Genomic DNA, 19,345 nt, shown 5'->3' with positions numbered 1-19,345 from the left:
TGCTGGGGGCTTCTTGGCTGCCTGGGCACAAGCTGCATCGATCAGCACCCCCAGGTCCTTTCCCATGAGCAGTTTCCAGCCACTCTTCCCCAATCCTGGAGCATTGCAGGGGGTTTTTGTGGCCCAAATGCAGGACCCAGCACTTTGCCTTATTAAAGATACTTGAAAGAGGTACTGCTCAGGCAGGTTCCCTTAACTGACTGCTTGTGTGTGCTCTTTTCCTGTTTCTACCACAAAGAAAATACTTAATTTTGTTAAAGATTACTGTTTTGACCATAGACCTTTTTTTCAGGCATTTTGAGCTTTTAGAGTGCATTGTCAGCATTGTGATATATTTGAAATAAATGTCTGTAAAAGGGCAAGGTGAAATATTGGTCCAGTTCAGACAGGCTCCGTGCGACAGTGTGAGATGCAGGTAGCTGGTCTGGTGCGCTTCTCCAGCCCCATGTGCCCAAAGGTAGATAACTCTGATAGAATTTACAGGTCTGCCACCACAATTAATAAATAAAATCAGTAAAAATATATGTTCTTGATGGAAGAACTTCTTGACCAGAAGAGAAGTAATACCCTTTCCAGTTTGTATCATGAAAGAATTACTCTACCAGTTTCTTCCGAAGCACTACTACTTTTAAGTCTAAATGCAGTGCTGCTTCAAAGCAGTACCCAAGGGCCCTAGGGATCTCAGAGGACCCCAGGATCTCTGCCGCTTACCTGACAAAAGGGATTAAGGTGGAAGGTGTTGCTGAATTATTAGGGTTTTTTTGTCATTTGATTTTAATGAGTCATTGTCTAAAGATCACTATTGTTAAATAAAATTCTTGGCCCTGGGTTTCCCACAGCAGCGTCTCAGACATCAATTCATAGAAAATAAATTAGTAATTGAGTGGCACAGGAGTAGGAGTAGCTCAAGCTGGTGCCGCCAGGGAGGGACCCAGAACAAAGAAATTCCTGGTGTTTCATATACCCTTACATTCCATTCACCCAACCATCACACACTGTTCATGTGCCTTGCACATGCCTCTTAGTCCAGTGGTGAATTTTGGTCTGGGGTCTCCTCATCCGTTATTGGGTTTTTTCCTTATCTCGAGGCCAGCTGTAAATTCCTTCTTATCTCTCTCTGGTTTCTTGCTCCTTGCTAACTGGATGCAATGCCTTTATCTTCCAATTTGCACTGGTCTCAAGGCCTTTGTTTGCATAACTAAGCGCAGGTTGTAAATTAAGTTCAGCTTTATCTAAGTGGGAGTTAGGTGCCTGTGGCCTAAGGCTCCAGCAGCTTCAGCTTCCCATGCTCAGCCACTACTTGTGCTAGTTCCGTCAGTTAAATGAATTCACCTAACTAAACTTACTTCACAACAACTATAATACAGATTGTACGTGGTTGTTAAATTTAGAAGCATTCACTGCTCTGGTGTCATTGCTTTTGGAAGGAATCCATTGACCTATCAACTGTTTCTCATGGAATCACAGATGTATGTGTTTGTAAAATAGATGCACACATTTATGTTATGCTAGCATCTGGAAATCTTGCACTTTGGAGCTCAAAGTTATCACTCCCCGAAAAAGTCATAATTTAAGATAATCATAGATACATATGATAGGTCTTTGCTTTAGAGACTATATGTGTGTGTATATAGGGTTTGTTGCCAGAAATCAGTTTTAAAGTGGGTGTCACAGGGAAGAACCTGGACCTATTTCACCTGCTTGAAGAAGAGGTGCTTGCTTTGTGTCACTGTGTGAGAAACGTGATACCAAGGAGGACAGCTACTCGTAGTAAGGAAAGAACCCAAATGCAGGAGAGAAACCGGTTTTAGAGTTCACCCTGTGGGAGATTGTTCCCTCATGAAAGAAGATGGACAAAAGAATAATATCTGTTGGCTTGTCTGACTAATATGGGAATATATCCTCCAGTGGGAGGGAGAGAGAAAAGAAGAGGAAAAAAGTTAAGTAAGAATAACTATTGAGATCTCCAAGAGAGAGAATTCAGGAGAAAAGTCAAAAAAAGACCTTTGTATGCCTTGGTGCACTCAGTTTACTTGGGACATGAGCTTTATCTGAGTTCTATGGAATTTTTTATAAGACACTTGAGGAAAAGAAAAGCCCACAGAAACTCAAAACATCATGCAGTCCTTCTGCTTTTCTGAAATAAATATCTAAATAATTCTGACACGTAATTGATACATGAGTTCATTATTTCTAGTTTCCTCCTTATCTGCAAGCAAACAGTTTTCAGAGGAAGTTGGAGATCAGCATAAATTCCATGTAAAGTCATTCTATATGACTGATAGCTTGGAATAAAAAAAATTAAATTCAAAACCAGACCCCCCCTATTCTATAGTCTCTCAATATAAACAAACAGTATTTTCTTTGAAGTTAAAAGAGGTTCCTGGTAGTTCTTGTGACCCTTCAGAAATGCTTGAGTTTCAGAAAACTGTACGTTTGACCCTCGCTGGAGAAAATACTTTTTCTCTGAAGCTTTATACTTGTGCTGATAAATTAATATACTTGTAGCTGAGGGGTTACCCCAGGTATCCGGACTCTGTTTGTGTTTTTGTCAGAGCAGATTTAATTTGAACAGATTCTACAGGTTGAGTGGAATGTTTCTGCAGTTAAATGTGCCCTAACTGGGTTTTGGATAGAGAGAAAATGAGAACAAATCAGTAACTGAACTGCATGAATTTAGCTTCCTTTCTATTTTTGTTTCTCTCAGAGTTACATAAGGGTATTGAAAGCAGATTCCCTTCTCCCCCCCCCCCCCCCAAAAAAAAAATGTTCTGAATACATTACAATAACCTCTTTGTTTATTTCTTTACACTGAATCATACAAAAATAGAAAAGAGTTCTTTAATGTCTCCTCAAATTTGCTATTCCACTTGTATGGTTTGTCAAAAACAATAAATGAACGAGCAATTGAAATGGAGGAAAAGCACAGTAGACTTTAGAATTTGTTTCTTCTGAGCGGAGTGACCCAGTGCGTGTTGTACTGTGTCATGAAGTTAGCTTTTTCATTAATCAGCTCAAGGTTGGAGGCATTATTCTCCTATTCTCAGCCTTGGTAATTAGAAGCTTCTGATTTTTTTTCTTATTTCTATAGCTAAAAATAATTTTCAACCTATTATTTTTATTTTGATAGAAAATGGTTCTGGTTTGATAGAAAAAAATATTTTGATAGAAAAACATTGTATTTTGATAGAAGAACATTTCTTTTTTTTTTTTTTTTCTTCTGGCTTAACCTCTAATAATCAATATTTATAGGTCTTCCTTGTTTTGGCTCGGAGGAAGGTGGGTAGAGGGTCGCAAAGCATCGCTGATTTGGAGAGGGAGTGGGAGCTGTTCCTAGCTCAGCCTTGCTTCTGGCTGAGATGGATTTGTAGTGGAACCACATCACAGTGTAACCTCTGGCCTGATCTAATTATCAGCATTTACACTGGCTAACTTCCTCAGTAGTGGGCAAAAAGTCAGGTAACTGACAAAACCTAGAAGTAATTAAAATGCACTTCATGATTTAAGGAAGAATGTTATTCAAGCAGTACGTCTCTTCCTGACCTGTAACTTGAAGTGTCACAGATTAAAATACTTGAGTCATGTGAAAGAAGATAAAAACAGTGAGTTTGCATAACCTTCACTTTCAAAAACATTTTTGTATCAGAGGTAGTGTGGGTTTGCAATCCAGGAAATTGTGATTCCAGTTTGCTATTGCCTTTGAGCAAATAGCTAAAACTCTCTATGCTCAGAAACTCTGGCTTAATTTATCTGTGATGCATGAAACTCTTCTTCTCATGCTTTACAGTAATGCACGTTACTTACAGCATTTCTAGCAACACACTTGAGGCTATTAAAGTATTTGAGCGTGCTAAAAGTCAGACTGATTTCCTCTAAATGAAATTCAGTTCAGTTTGGTAAGGACCACGTCAGTTCTGATCTGAGACTAATGAAGAGTTTCAGTCCAGCCAGTCTTTCCTGTGGTTAATTTATTGTGTTCCAAAAGAGATTGCACTGTAGTCATCCTTATTTGAAAGAGCACTTAGTTTTATGTTTATACTCGTTCTGACTGTTAAGAATGAAATTTTTGGAAGGTGACATTGTACGAAAGAAAAATCTTGCAGCGCTGCTTAAACACACACCGATGCTGACATTTTTAAAATTTTGTTTTAAATAGAGATACTATAAAATGCCTGAATTTGAGAATTGTAAATAGATTTTGAATTTCCAGTAGGTCCCAAGGTCAAAAAACCTTGGTAAGTGAAGTTGGACACCTGTTGTGACTTAATGATATTGGACTGTGAATCAGCGTGTGTAAATTAAACAATGGGGGAAGCATTAGAAGTACTTAATAACAATCTTTCTAATGGATTACTGGGTGATCTTGTTGCACCAAGCATCCCCTTACTTTTGGAGGAGGTGAAAACGGTCTTTGGTTGAAAGGAAGAGTAATACTAGTTCATGTCAAAGTGACATCAATGTGTTTTAAAAGGTTTCTTGTAGTCTGCAATTTATAACTGATTAAGGAGGCAAAGACCATTTTTCTCCCCCTTTAAAAAACAAATAACAAAGTCATTGTAGGCAGAGGTGGGAGCAGAAATCGTAAGATATCCCAAATCTCTCTGTCATCCATTTTGCTGCACAGCCTTTCCCAATTAGCTTAATGAGCTTTGCTGAACTATTAGGCATCAGTATTTAAGCATCACAGCACATTCTTTAGAGCTGTCTGAAAGATCTTGAAACTTTATACTTCACTGTTACCTCAGAAATACCATTTAAAATTGAATGGCTGTGTGTAGTATCTTGATATCCTTAGCATTTCTTACATTTAAACTAGGATTTGTGTATTACATTCCTTTCTTAGGCATCTACTTTTCCTGGCAGATGGATCTGTGTTTGGCTAGCTGGACATATCCCTGGCTTAGCAGGATGGTTTTGTGGCAATTTTATTTAACAGGACAAAGGACACACTTTTGAGATACATTTTTTTATTTTTAGAATGAAGCGTGGTCTGAAAATTGCAGCTGGAATGTTCTGGGCAATACCTCAGTGTTTTACATTGCCTTGGCGTATAAATAAAAAGGTGCTTCTGTGTAAGAAAAACAACACATTGTTGGTCTGAAGTGATTCTGGGTTTTCTGAATGTGGTGTTTACGTGTTCCCAGTTGAAAGTGGCTGTGCTGAACAGCGTATAACCTCAGGTGAAGCTACCATGTGTTCTTGGAAGTCAGTTTGTAAACAAACCCAGTAGATTAACCTTGATAAATTTTCCCTGTTTGCTTGCAGAGATATTACATACAGCATTTCTTTGGAAGCTGTGACAACACTCATCGTCTTCCTCTCCTGCCAGTTATTCCGCAAAGAAATTCTGCGAGAGAGCATCATCCACAAACACCTGATGCGTGGCCGATGGTACGTCGTGTTCTGGGGTGGTTCCTAACAGCAGAGCAAATGCTTCTGATTGCTTGTAGACAGTTTGTACCTGAAAACAAATACAGTTGAATACATTTTGATAGAAAACTTGTTCTGCTCTAAAGAGAACAGAACACAAAAGAAAGTGGAACACAAAAGAAAATGGAACACAAAAGAAAACAAAACACAAAAGCAAACATTTGTAAAGGCTGTTGGAAGGTTCCAGGGCTAAATCTCACAGCCCAGACTTCAGTAAAACTCTTTTGGAAGCCATTTTCATTTTTTGAGGGTTATTTCATTAACCTAAAACAGCTTTTACTTTTCAGGATGGATTTTTTTGGTTCAGCATGGGTCTTTTCTTGTAACAGTGCAGTCTAGAGAAGCTCAGAATTGCTGATGGGCCTTTTTGTGATACAAATACATAGCCCTCAAAAGATTGCAAATATGTGCTACTCTGAGTTGTAAGCTGCAGTAGTGCAAGTACTTGGCAGGTAGTAAACTGGGTCCTGTGTGTAATAACCTCTTGTTCTGTGAGTCAGTTGTTTCATTTAAATGCTTTGTCACGATGGCTTATATGCATCATTGTCTTTCAACTTTAAATACCACACAGGCAGATTTTTGGTATGTACGTCTATTGTCTGGTGTTCTGGAATATCTCCTAGATGTAACAGAGGAATACTGCTGTGGGGTGATGTGCAGGGAAAGGAGGAAGGCTCAGCTTTGAGTCTGTGGGCAGACTTCAGCCTCAAGCAGCAGCAGTGTAGAGGCAGAGCCTCAGTGTGCATGGAGTTTGGTGCTTCAATCTCCAATTAAAGGAATTGAGGGTTTGGGGCAAAATGGGGAATGTTTGGGAGAATATGGTCTAAGGGGTCTGGGTTGGGAGTAGCAGGTACTTGGCCTCTGGAGAGAGGAGTGGGAATTTGATGTCTGGGAAGCTGTGGCAATGCCAAGAGTTGAAGGTATGCTGGTTTGAGGGGACTGGAGTTCATCATAGCACATCATTACAATTATATCATCCTTACTGTCTGTTCACCTCTAAATTGTATGGGAATAGGAACCAACTGTTTGCTACCGTGGAAATCCTTCTCTGTTTTGGAAATAGTGTAACCTTTTATTTAAATTAAACGATTTTTACATGGGTTTGTCAGAATCACTGACTCGAGGTCAGATGTTTTGTTGGTCTTTGCAAATGGGCCGCAGCTTCACAAACAAACACAGATACTGGGGTAGAAAAATGCTCTTGTTACCTGTTCTATGTAACCAAAGCATAGAGCAAAACCTGAACCAGTGTAATGTTTCTCTCCCTTGCACAAACATTTTTACAATCGTGTCTTGAGGTAGAAGAATTCATTAATTCCACAAACTGATTTAAAAGTACTATTGAAAAAAGAAAACAAAAAATAGTGTCCATGATGCTGCTGTTAAAGGTGCCCCAGCAGAGCTCTCCTCAAGCTGGTGCAGCTTTGCATGGGCAAGGCCTTGGCATTCTTTCCCTTTCCAGTCTCCTCAGCACTGGGAGAGCTACTGTCTGTTTTTAATGGCAAACTCCAGCCTTTGCACCCTGCCTGGGCTTTGTTGTGCCAGATTTTGCAAGTTGTGAGTCAGCTAAAGCTGTTTTCTTTTTCTTTTCAGTCTCCCATACACCAGCAGACTTGTGAAAACTTTACTATATAATTTCATTAGACAAGAAAGAAGCCCTCCTCCAGGGACCCATGTCTTTCAGCAGCAAAGTGATGGAGGAGGACTGCTTTACGGAATTGCATCTGGGGTGGCAAGTGAGTCTTATTTTCTATAAATGATACTTCAAACCTTACAAAGTAGCATCTTCTGTGTGACATATCTTACAAGATCACCTGTGGCCTGTTTCTTTTCAGCATTTCAGGGATAACATTGTGCATGCTCAGTATAGAAAAGGTGTCTGGATCGTAATCATATATATTTTATCTTGACATGCTTTAGAACCTGAAGCAATTGTTATCTGCAGGACAGCACATGGTAACAGTGGCACGTAGTCCCTATTTTTCTTTTATTGAGACGTTAAAAAAAACCCTGAACAAACAAGTAGTGCCTCGTTTGATAAATCACATCCTTCAAGTTGCTTAAAATATTGTAAGAAATACTTTTATGTTCGTATTTTGTAATTACTCAGTGGCCATGGTGACCTGCTCTGTGGCTCTGCTTGAGCAGAAGGTTGGACTAGGTGGTCTTAAGAGGTGCCGTCCAGTCTTAAGGATTGTGTGATGTAAGGGAGTGACCTCGACAGGAATATTTGTAACGTATTGTAGTGTGTGCCTTTCCTGGTAGGTTGACTAATGTCTTTTCCTGAATAGTATGACTAGATTCTGACCTTTTGTGGGTGGCCCGTTTGTTATAGACAGATATTGCCTGAAGAACGTGAAAGACTTGATGCCATTTTTTGTTAAGAAATCGGGGCTCTCATGTTTGTTACACCATGTTTTGGTTGGTGGTTTCTCTCTTCTCCATACCAGATGTGTTTTATCGGTGTGTGCATTATTACAGAGAAAAATTCTCCCTAAAGGTTTTTCATTTTCCATATAAGAAGAATGAAAAAACAGTATATTGCTAACACTAAAGGTACACGTTACTTTCTTTTTTCTGTGATAAAGTAAGTAACACTTTTCAAGTCAGTTGCTGTTAGAACTGATGCTATTTGTTTTGCTTTTTTGTGAAATCCATTCACTGGCAGCATCCCTAGGGGATATTAAAGTTCAGGCTGCGAGTGGTCTGCCAGAAAATGTTTCACAGCCTGTGTCAGTGCATGTGGATCTCCTCACGGAGGCAGTAAAAGAGCATGTCTGTGTGACTTGGCACAGCATAGTCTAAATACATCCCTGCTTCTGTGTAAGATGAGGTTACGCACGGCTAGCTCAGTGTGCTGCTGGAACATGCATCTTCTCTCTGATTTCCACTTTACACGCTCAAGGGTAGGCCACTGCGATGTTTGCATCGTGCCTGTAATGTAAATGCTTCAGAAAGCAGTTGCTTGATTTGCAGTTTATTTAAACAGAAAGGAAATTAATTAAATTGTTCCCTACGATGTTTTTATTCCCGAGTCCCAACAGGTACATTCTTTTCAGTTGCTAGAGAAAATTGCTCTTCAGATGTTTTTCTGAAGCAGTTTCAGAATGTGGTTTGAACTTCTGCTTGTGATAGAAGAGTGGTTCTCTTTGCGTATTCTGATACTCTGCTACCTTGGTTCTAATCTGTCTTATTACACTTCAGTGTCCTTCTGCCTTAGTACAGCCACAGAGAAAATGGCTTTGTTTCCCCCCATTCCTCTCCTTATTTGATTTGTAGAGTCCATCCAAATTGCCGCCACTCCTGCCTTCCTCTAGTGCCTCCAATATTACATGCACTTCTTACATACTGGGTTTGCGTTTCTAAATGCAAACTCTGAAGGTTTCAGCCTACGTCTGTTCTTGTCTCTTCCTACACTTCCACCCCCTTCACTCCTCTAAAACCATTCTCTTAATGTCTCCCTTGGTGTACTCCTACGCTTATTTTCTTGCTCCTTTCATGAGTACCTGAAGTACCATCTCTTCTCCCAGCGAACTGAAGATATCCATTTAAAGCTTTAAGTAAAAGAACCTTTATAGAGAGTTTTCTAATGACCTGCCTGGGAAAGGGAAAATAATAAGTACCACATCCTGTTAGGAAATAGAAGTACTTTTTCTGTTTGGGCCCAGACAGTTGTTTAATGGTTTTGTGTATCTGATTATTTGCCTGTAGATGCTGTTGGACTATAAAGGACACCGTAAGATTTCTCGAGTAAATAGCATTATTTGTCCATCTGTAATATCTCCACGTTAACCCTTTTCAGTCCTTTGTTTTATATAGCATCTGATATGTGGGTAGAGTGCTGTACAGCTTAGAAGATGGTAACACAAACTGAGAGTGTATTTTTGGAACAGAAGCAAGTTTAAAGCAATGAAAAAACACTTAGACATGATTTCTGTGTTGTGGGTTTGTGGGTTTTATTTTTGTGTATTTTGTAATCTTTACAGGAGAAGAGTTCAGAGAAGAACAGAAGAATTGAAAATTCACTTTTATGTTGCTCAGTCTTTTAAATATCACATAATGCTTAAAATAAGTTTACTGAAATAGTCTAAATATAATCTACTTAGGATGAAAGGAGCTAGGAGCCTAGTTTTAAAAGAATCTATTTTTCATATTAAATTCCAAGGTCTAAAATAATTATTGTACTTGTCAGTTTGAAATAATTTAACTTGGTATGTCATATACGTTAGCACGTATTACATTACACATGTTCTGTAGTTACTTGTACAGCAGCAGTAGAGCAACAAGCTCTTATAAGAGTTGTACTTTAAATCCACCCCCCCCTTCCTTCCTTGTGATTCAGCAGTTTACCCTTTCCCACAGTTAACGTTCTCTTGCTTCTCATCCTTCATATCTTGGGTTTTTTCCTCTTATGAGCCTCCTCAACCCTGAAACCATGCAGCCAACATCCTCTCATCAATTATGCCTCCTTAGTTCAGCCTCTGACTCTGTGCAGGGCATCTGTGTGCACGTACCTTTCACCATCCTACATACCTTGGTTAGAATTGTATTGCCAGTTATGCTGTTCTCCAGCTGCTAAATAAACAATTGTGGGTTCAGAAAGAGGGAGGCAAATAATGATATTTTAGTTCAGTAACTTCATAAAGGATGTTCTATACTGAGTCACCTTTGTCTTTGCAGTCTTTCTGTAGGTGTGCAAGATAATTGTAAAGTGCTGCTAGTTCTGGTGCTATGTTGTTGATGTGAAGGCATAAATTACATCAGTATGCATGGTGGTAGAGATGAGACCTCATATATTAGAAATTATTTCTCTTTGTTCACAAGGTACATTGAAATAACTTAGCTTCAAAAAATGGTTTGAGGTTTGGGGGTTTTTTTTGGCTTTAAATCCCCTCCTCTTTTTTTTTGGAGTACTGTTAGCATTTGCCAATTCATGGTCCACAGTTAACCAAGTTGAGAGAACTTTTAGTGGACAAGCAAGATTTTTTTTAATTAGTGATTTTATTTCTTGCACAATAAAATTCATGTTACAGTGAGGAACTGCCAAACAGATGATATGCTAAGACAGGAGAATGTTAGTGCTACTCAAGGCTGTTGAAAAATAAGTCAATTCAAAGGGTTTCATTTGAAATTGTTGATCCAGTTTATACTTTGCTATTAAAAAGACCAAACACTTTAATGCATCTTGCAGTACTTAGGAGTTACTGCAACAGTAAGATCTAATTGACTTAATTTGTGCTGTTTAGATGATTATGGATGTAATGGGTACAATGGTGTACCTGTAAGAAACTAATGAAAAGGCAGTAGCTGGATTCATCTTCATTAATCACCTAAGCAACCATCATCACTAATTTGGCCCACAAATGTACTGTCGTAGTATTCATCTAAATTGCAGAATTCAATGTGTAGTGGTCAATTATGACTTGTTTTCTCATGTCTGTACTCTTTGGTTGGAACCAGACAAACATCTCTGGCCATTAATGACTTTCTATCATGTAAGTATGTACTTCACTCTGCATTATGTCATTCAGCATTAGTGCACTTGAAGGCATTGGATGACCTCTGTTGTACATCTGTGAGTTATATATATATTGCAGCTTATTCCTTTTATTTTTCAGTGCTGTACTTTGGTTAATAGGAACACTTGCATGGTTATCTTCAACTTTACAAGAAAACTGTTCATGACTATTTGGTGGTTTGTGTTAGTATCTTTTTCCTCTTCAGTTTTACAGAGTCTGATTAGTAATATCTAGATTAAAACATGTCAAAGTAGAGAGACACAAAAAGCTACTAATGATAAGTCTGTTATTTCTTATGATTCCATCAAGCTTTTTTTCTACTAACAAATATTTCAGGCTGGTTGTTTCTACCTTCCAGAGCCTTTTCATGATGTGTCACAGATCTGGTGTATGATCTGCTACATAACTACAACCTTGTCTGTCTCCCTGGTGCTTAGTCAATGTTTAATTGCCTGTTCATGCTCACCATAATGAAAGTGTAGATCTGAGACTTCTTTCCCAGTTTTGTCTGTTCATCTTCTCTGTAACAGTGTCCCCTTCTGGTCTTGTAATCGTGGTGTTTTGACCTGACTGAATGTGAAGATTCTGGTAATGTATAGATCTTTAACCTTCCTCTTAGTTTCTCTAAAAATGCATCCAAACCGGAGCAAACTGTATGTTTGTAGTTCAAGGACACATTCTTTGAGGCTAAGTAGTTGAGTATTAATAGTAGTGTAGCTGTGGCAGGCTTCGTCTGCAAAAGCTGCTTGGCAAATTGGGATCTGGAGCAGCTTCATCCTGACTGAAATCTGTGCTGTAAGGACCATAGGAGCTGCTTTGAAGTTTGGTTGAGCTACTGCCAGAGAGGGGCCTAAATGAGATATATGAGATATAACTCATCTTCTGTATAATGTAGCACAAAAAACCATTGCCTCTGGCATAAATCTCTGAAGGCCGGTGATGTGTTCACCGTCAAGCTTTTGCATACTTCCTTTGACATACACTGTGTTGTGTTTTCTGTTTTTCTTGAAATTTAATTTATCTTTGTGCTTTTGAATGATGTGAGGGCATAGAACAGTTACACAGCAGCAGTGCTTTAGTAGCATGCCTTGGTCCCAGGTCCACCAAACACTTGGGGCTTTCAACCACAAGGATCTGAAATTGGAAGAGTTGTACTATAACTCTTTTAAGAAGCTCTTGATCAGTCTTACAAGCTTCACCAACCTATTCTTGATAGTTAATCAGCAGTGATTTAGAACTAGCTGGACAGGTAGCACAGGTTTTGCTCTGGGTCCCTCAGTCACAGCTACTAAGGGCAATGATAGCAAAGCATCCTTTCCCGGAAGAGGAATTTATACTGTAAGGTCTTGGGATTGATAGTTTTAGGAAGTGTTCTGAAGTCTGGTGAGACTTGCATATTTGCAGGGAGCAAATGATAAGGTTTTTTCCTTTCCCTCAGAGAGGTAGATGCTCCTGGGGACCTTTGGCTGCCAACATTTTACCCCTGTGACAAAATATTTCATCACAGAATCATGGAATGGTTTGTGTTGGAAGGGACCTAAACTCTCATCCAGTTCCAACCCCCTGCCACAGGCAGGGGCAACTTCCACTAGAGCAGGTTGCTCCAAGCCCCTGTGTCCAACCTGGCATTGAAAAAGAATTTCATACATAACATTCACAAGGCTTGTATGTTTTTAAGTCTTCTGTAAAGGCTCTTTTCTGTGCTATCTACCAGACACTGCCTAGGTGTGTGGTGTGCTGTGAGCTCTGCTACTGTGCTGACTAATGCTGCCTCTTCTCCAAGCCTCTCTCTGTGCTAATCCATCTCGTCTCCTGTCCTGTATCTATCTTGTAAGCTGTTTAGGATAGGGACCATGGAGAGTTTGTACAATAGATAGCATAGCGAGTCTGTGGTTCATGACTAGAGCTTCTGATTTCTGTGGTCATACAAATCATAATTGTAACCATATGCTCCAGCTTGTTTACTGAGAGTGCTGCAGCAAGTTTCACGAGGTGTGCTGGTGATTTATCTCCCTGACATTTATCCTGATATTCCAAAACCTGAGCAGCTTCAAATAAACCATTATAAAAGAAAAAAAAGAAAACCTATTGGCTCAAAAATGATTTTTCTTCTTTAATTCTTCAGGGGAAATTGCTTGTTAAAGGAAACCTAGAATCAAGCTGATGTATTATAACAACAAAAGTTTTAAAACCTGATATCTTGCAATGACTAGGGCTAGGAAAAGGAATTTTATGTGGGAAAAAAGGAGGCATTTCATGCTTTCCAAATGCTTCTTAGCTCTAGAGAATTACATAAATTGAAATTGAGATAAAGACAATTTTTATAATTACAAAATTTCAGTAATCAGTTATTAAAAAAAAACCCAACACCTTAAACACAAAACCTGTAATACTTGAGTTTTTTCTTGAAATCCCATAACTTTCAACTAGGGGATGGTAAGAAACATACCTCTGCACCTTACAATCCAGTGTCAGCAAGAGTGTTCATCTCCTACATAGCATTTATTCTGGTAAGAAATGTGAAAATGCTGTAAAAAGATTGTAAACACCCTTATTTCCACTTCATTTTTGAACATATTGCAAATGAAAAAGAGGCTTGACCACACCATCTAGGAAATGGACCAAAATGTGGGAATGAAATTCTTCAGGTTCAGTGCCTTCCAGAAGGCCACAGTGCTTCTCATGAAGTATTAACACGTTAAACTTTTTGATGGTCATTCTTCTGGGTGGTAGATACGGAGTATATAGTGTTAACATGTGAGTGAAAGGGTAGGGTTCTTTATACTGATACAGGATATTGAAGTGACTGTAACTGCATAAGGCCTTTATTCTTCAAAATTTTGAGAGTGCCTGCAGGGAACCACTCAGGTTGTTCTGTTCTGCTGCACATTTTCTGACAAAAATGGCTCAGTATTTCAGTAAAAAGGACAGTTTATTTGGCTTCAGGTGCACGGATTGACACTATGAATGGGTTTCCACTTGATGTCTGATTAGTGGCAGGAACCTTGAAGGGTTGGAAATAGAATGAGCTGCATTTCAGGTCAGGGTGAACTTTCTTCTCCTTCCCCAGAATAAGTGACCATAGATTTTCGTTTTCAATGCATCTGAAATGAAAATCTGTATTTTAACCCTTTCTTCAAATGACTCCTGAAGTCTGGTAGGTTTTTAACATGTACAAGGTGAAAGAAGAAAAGTTTCTTTGTATCATATTTATTATGCTGGGCATAGAACGAACTACTGATAGGAGCAGCAGTTCTGAAAGAGTTTTATTTGCCTTACCAATAGTTTTGTTAGCGAAGAGGAGAAATTATTTCAAAGCTTAAAATAAATTAAAACAGTCTTTGCCTTGGAAAGGAAGTTGAATTTAAAAATAAAAAACTAAAGAGTACATTTTCATAGTGAGGGACGTAATTATACGTAGCTGGGAGATGAGGGAGGCAACATCTGTCACTTAGGTGGACAAGAGGAACAGTGAGTTTGCTTACCTGTTAATTGCATTAAATCCTTAAATTAAATCCTTAAATTAATGCAGCAGAACTTCCCAAGCACACATCTTGCAGATACAGCAGAACTTATGTTTTTCCAATTATCAGTAGACATTTTAATTTACATAACAGATCAGATCTAATATATGAATTTGGTATGAATATAGCCTTAATCTGTGATGTCAATTTACTCAACCGCAAGGTTTGGATATAAAGAGTAGTTTACATAAGGAGCCTGCAGATGAACTCTTATTTAATGCTGGTACTTACTAGACAAGAATGTTCCTTGCAGAAGAAAGTGGTGGCTGTCTTGCCAATGCCTGTCCAGGAGGAGGTGGATAATTAACTACATTGTTAACTAAGTCATTAATGCAAGTAGAAAGATGTTGCTCTGGCTGTTGAATATACATGGTGCAAAGGAACACTGTGCTGTTAGGATATGACAGCTGTGGTAGGTTTTGCAGGGGCTCTAAGGGAAATGAAGCAAAACGTAAGCGTGTTACAAAAGCAAAGCTTTCAGTGGTGCCAAAACTTAAAATCAGATGAACACTTGAATCTGATTAATCTGTAATGAAAATATTCGTGCGCATGAGGACATCTGTAGTTCAAAATTGCAGTTCTGAAGATGCGTGCAGAAGCTTTCAGCCTTGACTTGGATCCTACTAAGTCTGTAATTTTTATTTTCAATTCTGTTGTGTAGGGCATTTTTCTAGTTGTGGTCATTATGCAAGGAATGCACTGAGTTTGCACAGTACAAGGTGAAAATATTTTGGAGGATAAGTGGACATGCCGTGAAAATCTTGGCTGTAATGAGTTTTGTAATTCTGAGGCAGTGCAAGCTTAGTAGAGCCACGCTCCATCTGGATGTGGCTCATAATGTATGTGTTCTCTTGAGCCTTGCTGGGTATGTACTGAAGAGCACATATTTACTGTATTGCATACATGGACTGAAGTGTTTGATTTTGAGGGTTGACTTCACAAATAATTTCAACAGTTTCTAATGAGTAATTTTTGTTTGAGAGGGAAAATGTCCTTCTTTACGTTAGAGCATAAAAAAGCTTGGAAGTCTTTCCATCTTTCTTTTATTTCTATGGATTATGGCCGTACTTCCTTGTTTTTGTAGACCCATGGAGGAGCTAAGCTTTGCAAAGAATGATCTAAGATTTAATGAGACCTTTAACTAAAATCTTTGTCTTAAACCAACAAAGACAAACTCTTAATGCGATTATAGCATAGTTATTTTTTACCTAATGTTCTAGAAGAGCCAATGGTAATTAAATGTGTTCTGCCAAACTGTAGTTTCCAACACAAGTATGAGATTTTTACATAACCTGATAAATGGCTATTTTTCCTTTTGAACAAGCCATCAAAAACATTTTCCGTCTTTCTGCGAAAGACTTCCCAGCCAAATTAGAGCAAAGCCAAATAGATCATGTGCTTAGCAATGTATTAGTAGAAACTATTTTAACAGTTGCAGATTTAAATTTTATTTCCTTGTCCTGAAGCCAGTTACTATTGTTGAGTAATTTGGAACTTTTCTCCTCTGATTGAAATTTAAGTTATCGGTATGTGGTGGTTGTAGTATAGAGCAGTGAACATTCATTTTCATGACAGTTGGGCTTGTTTGTCAATTTTTCTCTTTCAAGTGAGTGGCATTTTCCAGAGTGACTCACTTTGGGGAAAGAAAAATACTATTAAGAAGAAAAGAATGTGGCACCTAGGAACAGACATCCTGGTGAAAAGAATGGATTTCCATTATTGAAGAATAAATTTCTGTATGACATGGAAATTCAATTATTATCCTTATAGGAAAGTGTGAATTTTTTCTTGCTTCTCAGTAATTTGATTTTTATTTGGATGTCGAATTTGCAGCAACTCCAGAGCTGAGCTGCTGCCAAGCTCTGTCAGTCCATGTCTGGCTGATGGCTGTGTCACGAGTAGGGGGACCTAAATGATGAGCTGGTGCTCAGCTGCTGACTGGGAGGGCACAGCCACGTTAGGACAGGCTCAACACAAAGCTTCACCCTGATCATTCTGCATCTCCCTTACTGTGTGTGAAGGGCTGGAGCAAGTGGGAAGAAATGGCATTTTGCTGGTGTCTGCTATGCTCTGGATGCTTTGCTGATGGCACTGTAATGTGGTGGCATTCCTGAAGGTGTCCACAAGAGAAGGTCTTTGAGTCTTAGAAGAGCAGCTTTAAAGTTCTAGCGGTGTGATAGTTGTGATGATCTACAAAGGGGAGGTTTGTAGGGAGAGGCAGTATTTTTCATTAGACCAGTTGCAGCAGTTGGAATAGCACAGACAGGTATGTGAAGTGTAACAACATACACATGCTGCCCAAACCGTCTTCAGATGGCACAGCTTCCAAGAAATTAATCTTACGAGAGGGTTTAAAGACTTTGATGTTGGCACCGAAAGGAAGAGTTCTCTAATCGTTTTACTGGGAATGGTATTGGGAGTCTGAATATACATTCTGTACCAGCACCACAGATGCAACACAGTTTTATTAATCTCATGTTTCATCAACAAATGTTTGAGTTTACTGAAACTAAGCATTTTAAACTCAGAGTTGTATCTCTTTCACCATGGAATGCAAGGGAAGGACTGGATAGATGAGAGGCTGGAGAGGAAGGCACAGAAATACATCCCTTCTTGCATGAGTTCCCTATATTGTCCTCTGGTCCTTTCCATCTTCTGTTTCTGTCCTGTGAGACAGAACAAATGGGCATGGCATGGAACTGGGAAGGCAGAATAGGTGTAGGGAGGCAGATGACTCCCTGGTATCTCTAACTCAGGTATGGTTTGGCTGGATGATATGAAAGCTCTTGCCAACATGTAAATAACCGTTGTGGACATAAAAACATTCCTGATGTGGATGTATGTATAAGAAGTTGACGGTAAACAATCTTCCTTTGTTGGAGTATCATTAGGGGCTAGCTTATGCGAAATGGAGAGCATGTTGGGCTGACAAGCTCTTGCACATTGCTTTTGTTTAACATGTTAAGCAAATGCTTTCATGTTTGGCCTTTCTGGATCAGTCTCTGGATAGTATTTCTTCCTTTGTGCCAAACATTGCCCTCTTTCCCACTCGTTTTGGAGCATTTTGTGAGGTTTGGAGTAGTCTGTTATCGGGGGAACTGCTGCAGTTCAGCAGACAGATTTTCCTTGGCTGAGATCCAAACCTTGCCTTCCTTTTGTGGATATTAGTAATGACAGAGTTGTCACTCTTCTGCTGTGCAGTGTAGGTAATAAATTGGAAACTAGGTTTTTGTAAGAGAATTGTGGTCAGGAACAGGACAAGGTTTTCTGTCTAAATGAAAAATTTCAGAATGATTCTAACTCTGGAACAGTTCCTTATGGATGTTAAAAGACTAAACTTCTTAGAATTCCTGCTAATATTTTGCGTTTTTTCTCAGCGTTATGTGGACTTGTAGCTGATAAATTTACAGACCCGTAGTCTCTGACTGAACTAAGAACTTTTACTTTCCCACTGGTCTCAGTCCACACAAACTCATTGCATTATTGAGATGATGTTATTCTGCAGCTGACATTAAAAATCAGTTTAAGCCTATTTATTTCTGCCATGCACATACATGAATCTTCTGTATTAAACGGTTGTTGTAGGACTTCAAGTTTTAACATGTTTCTGGGGCAGTGTATAAGTCTTTAAGGTGCTTGAGGGTGAAAGGCTTTTATCACTAGGTTTGTCAGGTCACATTTAGCTGGCCATTAATAATAAGGCTTCAGTAAGGTGTTGGAGGTTGGCTTCCCAGATTTATTTTGCACTTAACATCTTGTGAAGAGAATACCTAAAATGTGCAGACGTTCATCAGAAACCCTGTTCATAGAACACATGGTGATTATAGTGGGATGCAGGGGCTGTCAAGGGGATGTTCTGCATTAGGTCTTCATTCCTTCCACCTGTAATTGCTGTCCTGTGTGATTCCTGTCTACACACATGAGCTCAGAGTTAGTGCTGTGGCTGATGGGTTTTAGGAAGGGGCAGGAGCCATGTCTCACATAGCAGCGTGCTTTTCATTTTCTTTGGGGTTTTTATTTCTTTTCCTCCTGTCTCTTTTAATGAGGTTTTACATTAGAGAAATCCAACCATTAGAAACCCTGAGATGTCTGTCATATAGCTAGGTTTGAACCTGTGGGAAAAGGTGAATTTATGAATTCTTCTGAGCCCTTTAGACCATCTAGTTTTCAGCAGATCTGAATTAGGGCTTAAATGAACTAGGACTTTACAGGCAAGAAATAGCTCTTTTGCAACTGGTTCTTACTGTACCAGTCATGTAATACCTGCCGAAATATGTTGCTTTGTGATTTGAAATAAAACAAAAAAAAGTGGGGAAAAGGATTAGACAGTAGGATGTATGAGGAGTGAATCATTTGCTGAGAACCATCTTAGCTATTTTTTCCTCTGTATTCTTAAGGAAAACCCTGTATTATAGTTATCAGCCTTACAGACTTTTACTTTGGACTGGCAAAGGAACATGTCATTTCTTTAAACAGAAATTTAACTAAAGGCTGCCTGCCTGAAGGCTTGTCTTTTCTCCAACTGCATAAGCTGGTCTTTGAATATTTTGCTTTTGAAGTTTTTGTGTAAACATATTGGAAGCTGTGCAGTTCTTTTCAAGAAAGAGAACAGACCCTGAGGATTGCCATTAAACATAGATGACAATGGCAAATTACAGGGTGTGTGGTGTAAAAGCCTTCCTATTGCTCTGCATGGCAGAGTACATGTATTTATGGCTTTAAAATTAGGTATGATGCTAGTTCTGGGGTGTGTTTTGTGCACTGAGACATCGTGTGCTCATGCAGCATCCTAGTAGCTTCAGTGGAAATCTTTTGAGATGAGCCTAAAAGATTTGCTCTGTAGCTTTAGCAAAGGTACTGAATGCTTGTAGG

The 19,345-nt window shown here is 39.0% G+C and overlaps 1 protein-coding gene across 1 annotated transcript in view; it reads left to right on the top strand.

Annotated features, from left to right (window-relative positions):
• DYM (dymeclin) overlaps window positions 1-19,345 on the top strand; it is a gene marked incomplete at its 3' end in the record, with an annotated part of 99,800 nt that overhangs the window by 31,084 nt on the left and 49,371 nt on the right. Inside the window, exons 6-7 of the mRNA XM_010021850.1 lie at window positions 5,266-5,391; window positions 7,024-7,166. Coding sequence (XP_010020152.1) covers window positions 5,266-5,391; window positions 7,024-7,166 — 269 coding nt within the window. The remainder of the gene's footprint in view (window positions 1-5,265; window positions 5,392-7,023; window positions 7,167-19,345) is intronic.

The sequence above is a fragment of the Nestor notabilis genome, unplaced genomic scaffold, assembly GCF_000696875.1.
Source record: "Nestor notabilis isolate BGI_N333 unplaced genomic scaffold, ASM69687v1 scaffold5699, whole genome shotgun sequence".
NCBI lineage: Eukaryota > Metazoa > Chordata > Aves > Psittaciformes > Psittacidae > Nestor > Nestor notabilis.
This window is presented reverse-complemented; position numbering and strand designations above follow the sequence as displayed.